The sequence below is a fragment of the Nycticebus coucang genome, chromosome 2, assembly GCF_027406575.1.
Source record: "Nycticebus coucang isolate mNycCou1 chromosome 2, mNycCou1.pri, whole genome shotgun sequence".
In the NCBI taxonomy this organism is placed as follows: Eukaryota; Metazoa; Chordata; class Mammalia; order Primates; family Lorisidae; genus Nycticebus; species Nycticebus coucang.
Window position 1 is genome coordinate 124,108,977 of NC_069781.1, and position 17,198 is coordinate 124,126,174.

At 38.7% G+C, this 17,198-nt stretch overlaps 1 protein-coding gene across 9 annotated transcripts in view; it reads left to right on the forward strand.

Annotated features, from left to right (window-relative positions):
- CHD2 (chromodomain helicase DNA binding protein 2) overlaps positions 1-17,198 on the forward strand; it is a 152,120-nt gene that overhangs the window by 117,671 nt on the left and 17,251 nt on the right. For all 9 annotated transcript variants that reach the window (XM_053581756.1, XM_053581755.1, XM_053581757.1 and 6 more), the window contains 6 exons: positions 2,645-2,773; positions 3,636-3,776; positions 6,231-6,365; positions 10,275-10,453; positions 12,647-12,746; positions 15,905-16,118. In XM_053581756.1, coding sequence (XP_053437731.1) covers positions 2,645-2,773; positions 3,636-3,776; positions 6,231-6,365; positions 10,275-10,453; positions 12,647-12,746; positions 15,905-16,118 — 898 coding nt within the window. The remainder of the gene's footprint in view (positions 1-2,644; positions 2,774-3,635; positions 3,777-6,230; positions 6,366-10,274; positions 10,454-12,646; positions 12,747-15,904; positions 16,119-17,198) is intronic.

Below are 17,198 nucleotides of genomic sequence, written 5' to 3' on the forward strand. Positions count from 1 at the left end.
AGTAGGGGGATTACAGGATTGAAGGACAGATCTATTTTTTGATCTCTAAGTGTTCTCGGTCTTCTGGGTATATTCCCAGTAGGGGGATTACAGGATTGAAGGGCAGATCCATTTTTTGATCTCTAAGTGTTCTCTGTATCTCTTTCCAAAAGGAATGTATTAAGTTGCATTCCCACCAGCAGTGCAAAAGTGTTCCCTTTTCTCCACATCCACCCCAACATCTCTGGTCTTGGGATTTTGTGATATAGGCTAGTCTCACTGGAGTTAGATGATATCTCAAAGTAGTTTTGATTTGCATTTCTCTGATGATAAAAGATGATGAGCATTTTTTCCTATGTCTGAAGGCCGTGCGCCTGTCTTCTTCAGAGAAGTTTCTATTCAAGTCCCTTGCCCAGCTTGCGATGGGATCCCTTGTTCTTTTCTTGCTAATGCGTTTGAGTTCTCTGTGGATTCTGGTTATTAAACCTTTGTCAGAGACATAACCTGCAAATATCTTCTCCCATTCTGAGGGCTGTTTGCTTGCTTTACTTACTGTGTCCTTGGCTGTGCAGAAGCTTTCTAGTTTGATCAGGTCCCAGTAGTGTATTTTTGAAGCTGCTTCAGTTGCCTGGGGAGTCCTTCTCATAAAATACTCGCCCAGACCAATTTCTTCAAGGGTTTTCCCTGCACTCTCTTCTAGTATTTTTATAGTTTCATGTCTTAAGTTTAAATCTTTAATCCAGTGAGCATCTATCTTGGTTAATGGTGAGAGGTGTGGGTCCAGTTTCAGTCTTCTACAGGTTGCCAGCCAGTTCACCCAGCACCATTTGTTAAATAGGGAATCTTTTCCCCACTGAATGTTTTTAATTGGCTTGTCAAAGATTAAATAACAGTAAGTAGCTGGATTCATCTCTTGGTTCTCTATTCTGGAGATATCTACTTCTCTGTTTTTGTGCCAGTACCATGCTGTTTTGATCACTATTGATTTGTAGTATAGTCTGGGGTCTGGTAGCGTGATTCCTCCTGCTTTGTTTTTATTTTTGAGTAATGTCTTGTCTATTCGAGGTTTTTTCTGATTCCATATAAAACGAAGTATTATTTTTTCAAGATCTTTAAATGTGACAGTGGAGCTTTAATGGGGATTGCGTTGAAATTATATATTGCTTTGGGTAGTATGGACATTTTAACAATGTTGATTCTTCCCAACCATGAGCGTGGTATATTTTTCCATTTGTTAACATTCTCAGCTATCTCTTTTCTTAGAGTTTCATAGTTCTCTTTATATAGATCTTTCACGTCCTTTGTTAGATAAACTCCCAAGTATTTCATCTTCTTTGGCACTACTGTGAATGGGATAGAGTCCTTAATTGTTTTTTCAACTTGACTATTGTTGGTATATATAAAGGCTACCGATTTATGAATGTTGATTTTGTAACCTGAGACACTGCTGTATTCCTTAATCACTTCTAAGAGTTTTGTAGTAGAGTCCCTAGTATTTTCCAGATATACAATCATATATCATCTGCGAAGAGCGAAAGTTTGATCTCTTCTGACCCTATGTGGAGACCCTTGATTGCCTTTTCTTCCCTAATTGCGGTGGCTAAAACTTCCATTACAATGTTAAAGAGCAATGGAGACAATGGGCAGCCTTGTCTGGTTCCAGATTTAAGTGGAAATGATTCCAGTTTAACTCCATTCAATATGATATTGGCTGTGGGTTTGCTGTAGATGGCCTCTATCAGTTTAAGAAATGTTCCTTCTATACCAATTTTCTTAAGTGTTCTGATCATGAAGGGATGTTGGATGTTATCAAAAGCTTTTTCTGCATCTATTGAGAGAATCATATGGTCTTTGTTTTTTAATTTGTTTATGTGCTGTATTACATTTATAGATTTACGTATATTGAACCAGCCTTGAGACCCTGGGATAAAACCGACTTGGTCATGATGTATGATTTGTTTGATATGTTGCTGGATTCTGTTTGTTAGAATCTTGTTGAATATTTTTGCATCTATATTCATTAGTGATATTGGTCTATAATTTTCTTTTCTTGTTGGGTCTTTTCCTGGTTTGGGGATCAGGGTGATGTTTGCTTCATAGAATGTGTTGGGTAGTCTTCCTTCTTTTTCTACCTTTTGGAACAGGTTGAGTAGTATAGGTACTAATTCCTCTTTAAAGGTTTGGTAGAATTCTGCCGTGAAACCATCTGGTCCCGGGCTTTTCTTTTTGGGGAGATTTTGTATGGTTAATGATATTGCTTAACTTGATATGGGCCTGTTCAACATTTCCACTTGTTTTTGATTAAGTCTTGGAAGGTGACGTGCTTCCAAGTAATGGTTGATTTCCTTCAGATTTTCGTATTTCTGAGTAAAGTTTCTTGTAATATTCATTAAGGATTTTTTGGATTTCTGAGAGTCTGTTGTTATTTCGTCTTTGTTATTTCTGATTGATGAGATTAGAGATTTTACTCTTTTTTTTCCTGATTAGGTTGGCCAAAGGTTTATCTATTTTGTTGACCTTTTTCATAAAACCAGCTTTTTGATTTCCTTTGATTTTTCTTATTTGAATTATATGGCTGTTTCGGTTGCAAAGAGTCATCGTGCTATTGCTCACTCATGCTTTTCTGGGACTTGGTTTATAGTTTTATCATTTTCTCTCTTTCCAGGCCAAATTAAAGAAGCGGAAGCCTCGAGTAAAGAAGGAAAACAAAGTACCCAGGCTGAAAGATGAGCATGGAATTGAGTTTTCATCTCCCAGACATTCAGACAATCCATCAGAAGAGGGAGAAGTAAAGGTATGAGGTTAGATTTCAGTTGAGGGTGTTTTTTTAGTTATGTTTGTTGTATGAACTGGATTAAAATAATTTCAAATGTATTTATTTTATATGTGGAATAGATAAAAATAAAATTCTTATATCTTTGCTTACTCTGTCAGAGAGGAATATAGTTGTTCATTTAAGTCAGCAATTGCGAGTTCCAATAATGGAAGTAGAGGAAGGGGACTAATGAGTGGCAATTAACACTTAGCTTCATTGTTGGGAACGGTATGTAGTGGTAGAGACTAGAGTTAACCGGAGAGCTCATGCCTCATGTGAAGGGGGCAGCCACTGTGGAACAAAGTGCTTGTGGGTCGAATTTGGCTCAAGCCTGCTAGTTTGTAACCTCTTAAGTAGATTGGTATCATTCAGTGTTAGTCAATGAGTGACAACTTTATGAGGTTTCTTAGAATGTAGTTATACTTTGAAATTAGCCCCAGAGGGTCAGCAGTGGCCCAGGAAAGGAACTAGCATGGGCTTGAGTCATGGATACATAAATTAAAATGCTGGCAGTCTCACCACTTATAAGATGGCTGTGTACAGGTATATACACAGTTTTTGCTGTCTGTGAAATGGGAATGACAATTCCTCTGTTGACAGGTTTCTATGAGAATTAATTCTGACGATATAAGTAAAGAATGTTTGCCTTTACAGTCTTAATTGGCTATTCCTAGAGAGTTTAGCATTGTGCCAGTGAGTCCTTTAAAGCCATACGCTTAAAAATGAGCTTCTAAGTATGGACATTGTGATGAACCCCTGGGAGCATTGCTTCTTCCTGTGGAAAGTGATAGAATAAGTATAAAGTCTGTGGCCAAAGTTAATGGTTCCATTTGTTTCCTAGGATGATGGCTTAGAAAAAAGTCCAATGAAGAAAAAACAGAAGAAGAAAGAGAACAAGGAGAACAAGGAGAAACAATTGAGTTCTAGGAAAGACAAAGAAGGGGACAAGGAAAGGAAGAAATCAAAAGATAAGAAAGAGAAGGTATTGGAACCATTCTATCTATGGAGATAGCCATAGCCTTTGAAATTCACCTTTTGGGTTTAGAAATGGAATGGGGTTTGAGGGCTATGGAGTAGTTGTCTTTTTATGGGTATAGCCAAGAAGGAAGGATGGGGCTTTTGAGGGATGCCTATATCCCTCCTTGTAGAAAGAGAGGACTTTCACGTGAAAGTTTGGGGTATTCCTTAAAATAGAAGGCCTTTACTTGATCTTTTGTGACATTATTTTGGAGGGTGGGGAGAGTTGTTTGAATGAGATAGGACAGGTAACAGAAATCTGCTTTTACATGTAACTGCTCGAAATGTGTTTTCAGATTCATATTACAAGAGCATAATACACAGATGAATCTCAATATTTTAGGGGTTTAGGAGTCAAAACAAATATTGCCAAGAGTTACTAGAGAGGCTGGGTGTCTGTTGCTTAGTAGTTAAGGTGCTGGCCACATGCACCGTGGCTGCTGGGTTCAAAGCCCGCCCAGGCCCGCTAAAACAACAACAACAAAAAATAGTTGGGAGTTATGGCAGGTGCCTGTAGTCCCAGCTACTAGGGAGGCTGAGGCAAGAGAATCACTTGAGCCCAAGAAATTGAGGTTGCTGTAAGCTGTGATGCAAGGGCGAGAAAGTGAGAATCTGTCTCAATTAAAAAAAAAAAAGGAGTTACTTAGAGTATAAATGGATGGAAAGCTTTGCATTATACGATCTTTATGTTTGGGTTTTGTGAAGTTCGTTCCAAATGGTACAATGGTACCATGCATGTATGCTTGCTGATCTCTGAACGAAGTATTTTATAGTTAATCCTTAATAATTGCCAAACATGCAAACAAAAGTACAAATATAAAATATAAAATAAAAATCAGATTAGGCTGTTCAGATAACTTTCCCTCCTCACTTAGCTATATATCACAACTTTCTAAATGAATGAATATTAAAATCATTTTTAATAGGTGGGGAGGATTCTGTTTAGCTTAAACATATTGAAAGCAATTTTTTTCTTCTTTTTACTTTTTTTAAGACAGAGTCTCACTGTGTTGCCTTTTGGTAGAGTGCCATTGCATCATAGCTCACAGCAACCTCAAACTCTTGGGCTCAAGCGATTCTATTGCCTCAGCCTCCCAAGTCACTGGGACTACAGGCACTCCCCACAACGCCTGGCTATTTTTTGAGTCTGGGTCTTGTTCTTGCTCAGGCAGGTCTCGAACCTGTGACTCAGGCAGTCCATCCACCTCAGCCTCCCAGAGTGCTGGCATTATAGGTGTGAGCCACTGCGCCCAGCCTGAAAGCAATTTAAATCTCCTACACTGAAATGCTTTTGAATGCTGATAAACCATATTATGATAAATACTTGTTCATTTATGCTCCCACAGAAAGACATTCTCTTTTTAAAGTAAAATATTTCAAAATTAAAAGCACAGAGAGCAATTTAGAAAACATCTATTTATCTACTGTCTGGACATTATTAACATTGCAGTTACCATTTTTTCATGTTTATGTCAAGTGCTTCTGTGTGGGGGAGGCAACTATCTTCTGTATTTCATGAGCATTATTAACTAGTGCTGTCTGAGCTCCTCCCGTGTCCTCTTGCTCATTGTATTACTCTTGTTCCTGCTTTTTACCTCCTCATAACCACTACTCTGAAGAAGGTTTGAAACCTTCCTGTTCATGTTTTTATACTTAAACTGCAGAGTACAATGTACATACATATTATATAACCATAAACACAGCATGGTATAGTTTGGTTTTAAAATTCTTGTACATGAATTCTGTGTGTATTCTGCTACCTTTTCTTCAGTATAATTTTGTGATTTATCCATGTTGATTCATTTAGATTTCAGTCAGTGACAGTAGTTTAGTTAATACAAATTCCCAGAACATCTAGTAATCTGTTATAAAAGTTGCTAGACGGGCGGCGCCTGTGGCTCAGTGAGCAGGGCGCTGGCCCCATATACCGAGGGTGGCGGGTTCAAACCCAGCCCCGGCCAAACTGCAACAAAAAAAATAGCCGGGTGTTGTGGCGGGCGCCTGTAGTCCCAGCTACTCGGGAGGCTGAGGCAGGAGAATTGCCTAAGCCCAGGAGTTGGAGGTTGTTGTGAGCTGTGTTGCTAGATACGTAGAAGAGTTCTGCCACTTTATAATCTTAACCTTTTGATGATATTTTTGTGTGTTTTATGAATGAGGGAAGAGAAGCCCAAAAATAATAGCATTGATGAAATTGAAGTTAAATTGGGTACCTTTAGAGACAGAAATGGGAATCATGTATGAGTAAGTTATAAACCATGTAGGCTTGTCTTTATGATGTCTCAAGACTTTATTTTGCCTTTTATAAATAAACTGAAGCCATATTTACCCACTGTGGTAATGCATTATAGGTAAGAAGTCCAAATGGCAAGGTAGGATTGCACAAATGACAATGACTCCTTGTAACTCTTTTTTTTAAAAGGCTAAAGGTGGTGATGCCAAATCTTCAAGTAAATCAAAGCGATCTCAGGGTCCTGTCCATATTACAGCAGGAAGTGAACCTGTCCCTATTGGAGAAGATGAGGATGATGATCTGGACCAGGAGACATTCAGCATAGTAAGTCTTAAAATTGAGGGATGCCAGTGTCTGCAGCCATGGTGCTTGCTGTGGCTTTCTCTGCCTTTTATAGGTCCAGCCACAGAGTTTCAGTTTATCTAAGAATTAGCGCCATTACTTGGGGGAACACATTACTTATAACATCTGAAGAATAAGTGCTCTGAAACAGGCTAGCAAGAAGGGGTTTTCTTGTGAGGAAGAAGTTTAGGGACTGTATTTCCTGTCCAGTGCTCCAAGTTAGATAGGTTGTAGGGCCCTTAGAGCCATGTGGGAGAAACAGATGTTTACTTAGTGAACATTTATTGAATGTTTTCTGTATTCTAGCCCCCTAGATAATTGTTTCTATCCATGTAGACTTTACATTTCAGTAGGGCAGATAGTTAGATAACCACAGCCGTCACGTTGGTGCTATGATGGGGCAGTGGAGGAGAGCTGGAGAGAAGGGGTTTGACCTAGTCAGAGAGTGCCAGAAAGGGTTGTGTAAGGAAGTGATAATTTGAATTGAGTTTTGAAGGGAGAGTAAAAGTAAGGGAAGAGGGGAAGGCAGAGCATACCAAGGCCAGGCAACAGCATACACGAAGGCTGAATGCAGCTGCATGTGTGTAGATTTGCAGGCTGCCCCACTGGAGGGTGAGAGCCTCCCGTGGCCTGGCAAGGGAGGGGGTGGGTCTTGGCTGAGGGAGTAGGACGAGTGGTTAGGGTGCTGTACCATACATACTTCCATGCTGTGTGCTAAGGGCCAAGACACAGCCTAGGAAATGTGGCTGTATTTCCTCATACTAGGTTGACAAGGCGATGGGGAACGAGTGCACAGACCAGGCCTTGAATGGGGTTTGATACAGGCCAGTATGTCCTTAAGGCCTTTGAGCCCTTGCTGGAGCTACATGTATAGATTTCATTTTTTTTTTTTTTAGATTTCATTTTGTTATACGTCATAATACCCTCCCTCACCTCTCAGTTATCTCTTTTTCCCCCTAGACTTCCACAGATCAGTGCACTGAAAATACTCCTGTCCTTTGGCAGGAAAGTGTAGAACATTGACCCTGTCCTGTGACCTCTCTCTTTTGACCTCTTTCTCTTGGGTTATCTAAAACCTAAACACATACATGTACTTCTCTTTTTTCTTTACACTTATCTCTGTTTGCTCTTCTTTTCTGCTAGTGAGCTCTCCAAGGGGAAGTTTATTTTATATAAAGTCCGTTTAGATGTTAGAAGTATATCAATAAACAGGTAAATTGAGAAATGAATAAATTAATTACATAGCCAGCTATCTCATCTGTTACTTTTCTTAGCTCAGTGTTTATAAGAGGAAATAATATCTAATGCTTTTATGGTATCAAACTATTTTAAAATGCTTTTACAATTAGACTCAATTTAATCTTGTTTTTTTATTATGAATTTTTTTAAATAGAGAAAAATTTCAGGAATATAATAGGCATTGATAAAGATACCATGAAGCGTTATCAAATCTGAATTTTTGAAGACCCAAAACATAAAGTTCCTTTCTCTAAACTCATGCATTTTCTTTCTTACCTCCGAGAGGTAACCATGATTCTGAATTTGATTTTTATGCTTAACTATGGTTTTAGAGTTTTTCTACTTACATCTATAAACATGGTAATAGCTCCCATAAACACCTAGGCACTGTTTGTATGCTTTATATGTATTTTCTTCCCAACAGTCCTGTGAGATAGGTTATTATCTCCATTTTACATATTAAAAATGTGAAGGGGAAAAAAAAATGTGAAGGGAGTGAAGTAGTTTTTCCTGTGTCACACAGCTAAGACATAGGGCAAAGTTTTGACCCAGGCCGTTTGTCATGAGAACTTGGGTCCTTAATCACTAAGCCTTCCTCCCAAGTTTCCATGAACAACATAGAGTGTTGATTTCCATGTCTGAAAACTTTGTAAATGGTGTACTTGTGAGTCTTGAAAATTGCTTTTCCTCCCTTACTTTTTTGAGATTTATCCATGTTGATAATTAGGCTGTGATTTAAGCGATTTATGTTATTCTGTTTTATGGCCTCCATAGTTCATTCATTCTTTTATTGATGGACATTCAGATTTTCCACAATGTTTACTACTACAAGTAGGTCTCAGAGAAATTGTTGCATGTATTTTCTTTTACACACAGGTGAGAGCTTCTCTGGTGTGTATGGCTCAAGCAGAAATTTGTGCTAGATAATGGTTGGCAACCATGTCTTATGGTCATGAGAAATTTTCTTAATTACTTTGTGGAAGTTTCTTTTCTAAATTCTCAGTTTTGACTTTATGCAATTCCTGGTTTTGGATATTAGAGTCTGGATATTGGTCGCTCATTTCATCTTTTGTAAATTTTCCATTTGTCCATTTTACTCTTACTTTCTAGGGTAGTCCCTCAGCCTTGTACATTATTTCTTTTCAGTTGTTCATTTCTCTTGTCATGTTTTATTTTTAGTATCTTCTCCCCTATGGTTCTCTGAGTGCTTCCATACTTCTCTTTGTTTTCTGTTGTCCTTGTTACGGATTTTCCTCCAATGGCTTTGGTAATCCTCAGTCGTCATCTCATATTTAAGAGTGGGCAACTAAATGTGATCAGAAGCTCTGAGCCCTGTCGGTAGGGCTTGTTAGCCCCTTAGGAAGTTTTCACTATAGAATGATCTGGCCCGGCTTCTTCACTGGGGAACTTCTAAAGGATAGTCAGCATCTTTTTGTTCTTCCTTGGGGGTGGTCACATTTTGTGAAGAATCCCCCATTCTCCTGATAGGAGGGTGAAGAAGGCTGAGCTGTGTTCATTCTAGACTCTTGAGAGGCAGAAGACTGGCATTGTCTCAGTTAGTCTGCATGTGTCCATGTCCTAGTCTCCGCATGGTGGACTTGCCCTGCATTGGTGCCTGTACAGCCCAACTCAGAGCCCTTCTTGTATCCTCTCTGGGGAATAAGCTTTCATATTGGTTACTGGTTAGAGTTAGAGATCTGGATGTCTATCATGAATCTGGGTATCTGTTACTTTTAAAGCAGTCTTTAAACCAATTTTTATTTTAGCTCTCATCCTTACCTCCAGAGACACCTGGCCTTTGGGGGACTTTTACAGTTGATATCAGGTTGGTTCTTAGCTCTCCCCATTGCTGGCTAAGGATTTATTTTCTTATGTCTTTCCCATGCTGCCAACATTTTGTTGCTGTTGTTTTTTCTCTTCATTTTCCATGTCTTTGTGGGATTTCTAAAGACAATTGCTTTGATGTTTTAGTGCGGATGGAGAAGAAAATATCCTTATGTTCTATTTATCATTTTTATCTGAAAGACTTTCTCTTTATTTCGGGCCTAAAAGATTTGTAATTTTTGGTTTGTTTTTTGGAGACAGGGTTTTGCTCTGTTACCCCACCCAGAGTCCAGTGGCATCATCATAGTTCACTGCAACCTCCAACTCCTGGGCTCAATCACTCCTCCTGCTCAGCTTCCTGAGTAGCTGGTACTATAGGTGCGCGTTACCATGCCTGGCTAATTTCTCTGTTTTTTTGTACAGATCCTCAGGCTGGAGGATTTGTAAATATTTTATCCTTCATTTTTAGTTAGTTTTTGGTGGGAGGTTTTTAGGTGTAATTCTGTTTCTTATTTAATCTTCATAATGGCCTTGTGAGGCACAATCGTGCCCCTTTCACAGATGAAGAAACAGTATTTAGAGAGGTTAAGTAAGGTATAAAAAAGGTCATCTTGTAACTTCCAAGTCATGGTGCACTTGTACCTCAAGGTTTTCTGACCGTGATTCTTGTTCCACTGTACTAGCTTTTACCTGCTCCTCCTCTAGCAATTACATGGCATGAAGGTGGGTTGTGTTTTCTCTGATGTGGGAATTTAGGCCACACTGAACAAATGAGAAGACTTCTTCCCTGCATGTGGTTTATGTCTCTACTCTGTTGGCCTGTTGCAGTGTAAGGAGAGGATGAGGCCCGTGAAAAAGGCACTGAAACAGCTAGACAAACCTGACAAGGGACTAAATGTGCAAGAACAACTGGAACACACCCGAAACTGCCTGCTGAAAATTGGAGACCGGATAGCCGAGTGCCTTAAAGCCTACTCAGACCAGGAGCACATCAAACTGTGGCGGAGGTAAGCACTTCGGCCTTGAATCTGCTCAGTTTGATTTGATAGAGTGTGTGGATGGATTCTGTTTTTGTTTAATTTTTATTAACAAAGGTAGCATAGCCACCTAAAGAAAATCTTTTCTCCAGTAAACACCATCCATTGGCAGCGTATATGCAGGCTTCAACTTCCTTTTTATGAAATAGGCTTTTCCACTGAGACCAGCCTTTTGAAAGGTTTAGGATAATGTCATTAGTGTATTTTAAAAGGGAAAGACAGTGATACTGGATTTGCTGGCCTATTCTCAGAAATAAATTCTCTTTAAGAGAGGCCAGACATAGTGACTCACGCCTGCAATCATAGCACTCTGGGAGGCCAAGACAGGCAGATCAATTTGAGGTTAGGCGTTTAGGACCAGCCTGAGCAAGGGTGGGGCCCTGTCTCTCCCAAAAATAGAAAAAAATTAGCCGGGCAATGTGACCCATATCTATAGTCCCAGCTACTTGGGAGGCTGAGGCAGGAGGATTGGTTGAGCCAAGGAGTTTGAGGTTGCAGTGAGCTACGATCACACCACTACATTCTAGCAGAATAAGACTATATGTCAAAAATGAGGTGGGCAGAGGGGCTGTAAAGGAGAGAAATCATCTGGTCTTAATTACTTTACAACTTGAGGCTGATATTCAGATGTTATTATATCTAATTAAACTAATTAGATATAATAAGATATACCAGTACATGTAGTAAAACAAAGGTTAAAACCACAAGAACTGTGAGTTCTTTATTTTCATTCCCTTCTTTTATAACATAATTTGAATTGATTTCATTAATCTGGACATTCAGTTTGTAAAGCATCATGGTTTATATATGTTCATTTATATATTCACTTGTGATATTTTAAAAAAAGTCTGGAAATTCTAAAAGATAGTTGTAACATTAAGTCTCCTTTCATAAACCAGTTACCTTGAATCTGTATACTTCACAGGTAGTATTTATCTTTGTATAATGTGTGTAATCTCAGTGGGTTGGTTGAGTAAAATACAGATTTAAGAAAACTGTCCTGATACTATCCATAGCATGCTTTGCACCCATAAATAAAAGATCTAATTTTTGAAACTTTTTTTTTCCCACTTAGCATTTACCAGCTTCAGCACATCTGGCTTTCTTTTTACCTGATTTAATTCTGATTTATAAGATAGCAAAAAGTCATCTTAGTGCATAGATCTGTGAAGCTATACTTGTGTTTAAATGTGTAGGCACTGTGATTTTGGCTACCAGAAGTTCATACGAAGGTCCTTGACATTGGAGAAGTAAAATATAGCACAAGATAAGATTCCTGAGAACTGTCCATTGTGAAGTAGTAAATCCAAGTCCCTAAGTACCTCCCAGTTCCCTCTTTGTCCCACTTTTAAAGCTTTGTTGAAGCTTAGAAAGGAAGGTGAGTGGTTTTCCACTGGATGTAGTAGGTTTTCTAGTTAGGGACTTGTATAGGTGTTCTGTCAGTGGGATAGCATGGCATGTGAAGCTGCCCAGTGGAAAGTTTAAGAAAACATGATACTCTTTTTCTGACTTACAGTGACTATGCCTCTTCTTCTTAATGCCTGTTTTATCATATCGTTCCCCATTTGTATAGTAATGCCATGCTAGGGTGAGTGTAATGGAATTGGAGGGAAGGAGTCACTGAGAGTTTGTAAGGAAGAAATAACAGGCCTTGGTGATGACAACTGAGAAGAAAGAGGGGCAGAGTACAGAGATCACCAGCCAAATGTAGGTCTCCACCTGGGAGAGGTGGTGGAGATGAGGGACTGGGTGGCAGAGTTCAAAAAGTGGGGAATGTGGAAGAAAACTTTTCAGGACTGGAGCTGGAGTCCTAATTACTGCTTTATGGAAATTTGGTCAAACTCTTTTGACAGAAGCATATAAAGATGTGCAGTAAATTCTCAATGTTTCCTTCTACAGTTTGTTATAATGATGAGAAGAAGAATGGCTTTTGTTATACATTGTCTTGCTTAAAGTTGCAGTTTCTAAGAAGCTATCAACGATTTTAAGGGAGGACATACTGTATTAATGATGCAAAGACCAGAAAGAATACTTGTGTAACTTAATTTTTATACTTGGAGAGCATTTCACAGCACAATTCAATAGCCTGCCGTCCATAAAGAGCATAAATGGTTATTTTTTAATTCTATAATTTATCAGAACTGTTAATTTTTTTTTTTTAAGGAACCTGTGGATTTTTGTTTCCAAGTTTACAGAATTTGATGCTCGAAAACTACATAAGTTATACAAGATGGCTCATAAGAAAAGATCTCAAGAAGAGGAGGTAAAATACAAAATTAATCCTAGTTTATACCAACAAATAAAAACAAATTAAAAAAAAATTCCACAGAGAAATTTCTTACTATTTTTCCCTGGGGAGGTGGTCGTCGTATTGTAGGTTGTTTTTGGTGCCAGAAAGGTCAGTGGTTCTTTGCTATTAGATTATAGATGGAGGCACAGGTCCAATAGGTGAAGAAAGCCTCTATAGGTTACAAAGTATGTGGACTTCAGGCTGCAGTCCATCCTGTCTGGTACAGTGGGCTCTTCACTGTATTAACTATACAGTTTCTCACCAATCTCTCCACTACCAGCCAAATAGTAAGACAAGGCTGTCAAAATTCTGACAAAGAGTTGTTACCCATTATTGTTATTTCCTAGAGTCAATTATTCACCAGATCTTTTTTTCTTCCATATGTACATACCTTCCTTTTTAGATGTGGCTCCCAATAGGTAACAGGATTGTGGACCCAACTTACTATTTCTGGTCTTTCTAGACTAGTTACTTGGTGTCCTTCCAGCTTCTGTATATAGTTGGCACTGCTCATTTAAAAGAGCAAACATAAGAAGGTGCTTAGAAGTGGCCTTTCTTTTTTTGGAGGTGGGGGTTGGGGGCAGAAGTGACTTGGAGAATGCTGTAGAGGTGATGTGTAGACTTGCCCATTTGTAGATCTGACTCAACCATCGGACATTTAGGGAGGTGGTCAGCTATGAAGGTTCTACTGTATTTTATTCCCTCCTATAGCCAGCCATTCCTGGCTATTCTTTCAGACTTTATATACTGATTAAAATTTGCATTAATATGCAGCAGGATTACTACAATTTTCCTGTATATTACTGATATAACATATTCTTACATGTAAAAAATTATAAACTACTTGAAGGTACTACATCACAGGCTAGTGAACATTTAATACCTCCTGCATTAATGTGAAAGAGAGATTTTGTGTTTCTCATGCACTGCTGTGTCCTTAGTGCCTGGAATGGTGCTGGGGACAGGATGGGCAGTCAGAAATGTTTGTTGCGTGAGTATTTTCTTACACCAGTGGTTCCCAACCTTTCTGGCACCAAGGACTAGTTTCATGGAAGACAGTTTTTCTAGGGGTGAGGGGGGGGGGTGGTTTCAGGATGGTTCAAGCACATTACAATTCTTGTGCACTTTGTTATTTTTACATTGTAATATATAATGAAATAATTATGTGACTCACCATAACAGAGAATCAGCGGGAGCCCTGAGCTTGTTTTCCTGCAACTAGATGGTCCTATTCCTGTATCTGCAGCTGTCCCCAGTGCCAGCATCATTGTCTTAGATCTTCAGGCATTAGATCAGGTGTCCTCAAACTGTGGCCCGTGGGCCACATGAAGTGGTGTGAATTGTATTTGTTCCTGTTTTATTTTTTACTTCAAAATAAGATATGTGCAGTGTGCATAGAATTTGTTCATAGTTTTTTTTTTTTTTTTTTTTAAACTATCATCCGGCCCTCCAATGGTCGGAGGGACAGTGAATTGGCCCCCTGTTTAAAAAGTTTGAGGATGCCTGCTAAATTGTCATAAGGAAAATGCAACTTACATCCCTCCCATGTACAGTTTATTAGTAGGGTTCGAGCTCCCATGAGAATCTAATGCCACTGCTGATCTGTCAGGAGGTGGAGCTCAGGCAATGATGTAAGCAATGGGGAGCAGCTGTAAATACAGGAAGCTATGCTCACCCACCTGCTGGTTGCCTCCTGCTATGCAGCCTGGTTCCTAATAGGCCACGGACTGGTACTAGTATGTGGCCTGGAGGTTGGGGACCACAGTGTTAACCCTCTGCCCAGTGCTGTGTTAGCCTGTGATGTAGTACCTTCAAGTAGTTTATAATTCTTTACATGTAAGAATATGTTATATCAGTAATATACAGGAAAATTGTAGTAATCCTGCTGCATATTAATGCAAATTTTAATCAGTATATAAAGTCTGAAAGAATAGCCAGGAATGGCTGGCTATAGGAAGGAATAAAATACAGTAGAACCTTCATAGCTGACCACCTCCTTATTGATCAATCACTTGAAGTTGACCTAATTTTTAGAGACCCGCCATGCACCACATGCATGTATCAATACAGCAGGCCTAGTTCCTATGTTGACCACCTGCATATGTTGACCAGTTTCTACAGTCTCTTGGGTAGTCAACTTGAAAAGGTTCTACTGTAGTTGGGAAATACCCTTACAAGGGCGTAGAAATTAGTTGGGCATATGATAGTAAAAACCTTCATTAATTTAAGTAATTAAAAGTTAATACAATTTGAAAACACAGTGATGCGCTACTAGTAGATTTATTGTAAGTATATGTTGTAACAGGCTTTCTGAAGAGGACAGTTCAGCAAGGTTTATCTAAAGACTAAAACATACATTTCTGCTTCTAAGAATGTAGTTAAAAGAGATAATTAAGGATTTAAACAGTTAAACTCAGTTCAATAGCAAGATAGTGCTTATAAGTGAAAGAATATGGAAGTCCCATTAATAAGAAATAGGTTAAGTAGACCACGATACGTCCCTATCAGGGGGTACTATTCAATGTTAAAATATAATATTGTAAAAATAAGTATTTACATGAGAAGATTCTTACAACATATTACTATTTTTGTTAAAAAGTCCATATAAACACACGAAAAAGCTTAGATACAGGCCAAGTTACTGACAATAATTCCCTTGGCTATTAGATTTTAGTTCACCACTTTTATCAAACATTTTATCTTTGTGGTAAAGGAGTAATATTACTCAAATGATAAGATGTTCAGCTTGATTGTTTTGGTGTAGGAACTAGTTACCATTGGACAGTTGGAAAGTTGGTAATGTTGGTGTTGCATGATCCAGGATGATCCTCAGGGTACTTACTGATGGTCGGGACACCTGTTCTGTACCTTTATGGCACCATCTGGTGGTCTGTGCCTGTGTTCTCACAGGTGCTTAGTAGTAGAGGTCAAGCTCAGCAGGGGGTTGCTATTAAGCTGTTGATGTTGTGGAAGCTCAGTGGAATAATTTATGAGTATTTTTGGTAAGAAGGCAGTAAATGGCAGTTGAAAAGTCAAGGGCAAGAGAACTATTTAGAGGTGGTGGTCTTGATTCAACCTTTGGGAATTAAGGCTGGGATCTTGAGCTTCTTTGATTTCCTTATACTCTGCAGGAGCAAAAGAAGAAAGAAGACATGATTGGTGGTAAGAAACTATTTCGACCAGAGGCCTCAGGCTCAAGCCGGGATTCTCTGATGTCTCAGTCCCATACCTCACACAACCTTCACCCTCAGAAGCCTCATTTGCCTGCCTCCCATGGCCCACAGATGCATGGACACCCAAGAGATAACTACAGTCACCCCAATAAGAGACACTTCAGTAATGCAGGTAGGTCATTCAGTGGGATTTTAAAAAGAGGTGCCAAAAACACATAATCATTTCATTTTCCAAAGATAACAATGGGTCCTTTATACTTTATTCTCCTCTAACACTTTGTTGTCCTCTTAATGAGGTAAAGCATGAAATAAAGATCATGACTACTCTTTTATTTTAACTTCAAAATCAGAGGGACATAGCTACCATAAACAAAAAGCAAATGATAGGTTGAGGGTAAGGTTTACGTTCTAAATGACAGTTAAGTAGTTAAAATAGCTAATATTGAAAGAGTCATTGTAAATTGATAAGAAAAAGAAAACCAAATAGAAAAATGAGCAAAGGATAACCATGAGATTGAAGAGACAAACTATATAATGGGAGAAAATATTTGTAAACCATCTATCTGATAGTGGTTAATATCTAAAATATATATGAAACTCAGTTCAATAGCAAGAAAACTCAATTCATAAGTGGGCAAAGGACCTGAATAGACATTTCTAAAAAGAAGATGCACAGATGGTCTACAAGCTCATTAAAAAAATGCTCAATATTGCTAATCATCAGGGAAATACAAATTAAAACTACAATGAGATACCACCTCACTCTAGAATATTTTATCAAAAAGAGAAAAGGTATGTATTGATAAGAATGTGGAAAATAGGGAACCCTATTTTCCCTATACACATTATTTGTGGGAATGGAAATTCTTACCGCCATTATGGGAAACAGTCTGAAGATCCCTCAAAAATGTAAAAACAGAACTACCATATGATCTTGTAATTACACTACTAGGTATATATCCAAAGAAAGGGGAATCAGTATGTCAAAGATGTGCATTCTTATGGTCATTGCAGCATTGTTCACAGTAGCCAAGAGACAACAGCCTCAGCGCCCATCAACAGATAAATGGATATGGCCAGGCTTGGTGACTCAGGCCAATAATCTAGCACATTGGGAGGCTGAGGTCGCAGGATCACTTGAGGGCAGGAGTTCAAGACTAGATGAGTGGATAAAAAAAAAAAAGTGATGTATATACAAAATGGAAAAGTTTATGTTAAATGAAATAAGCCAGGCACAGAAAGACAAATACTG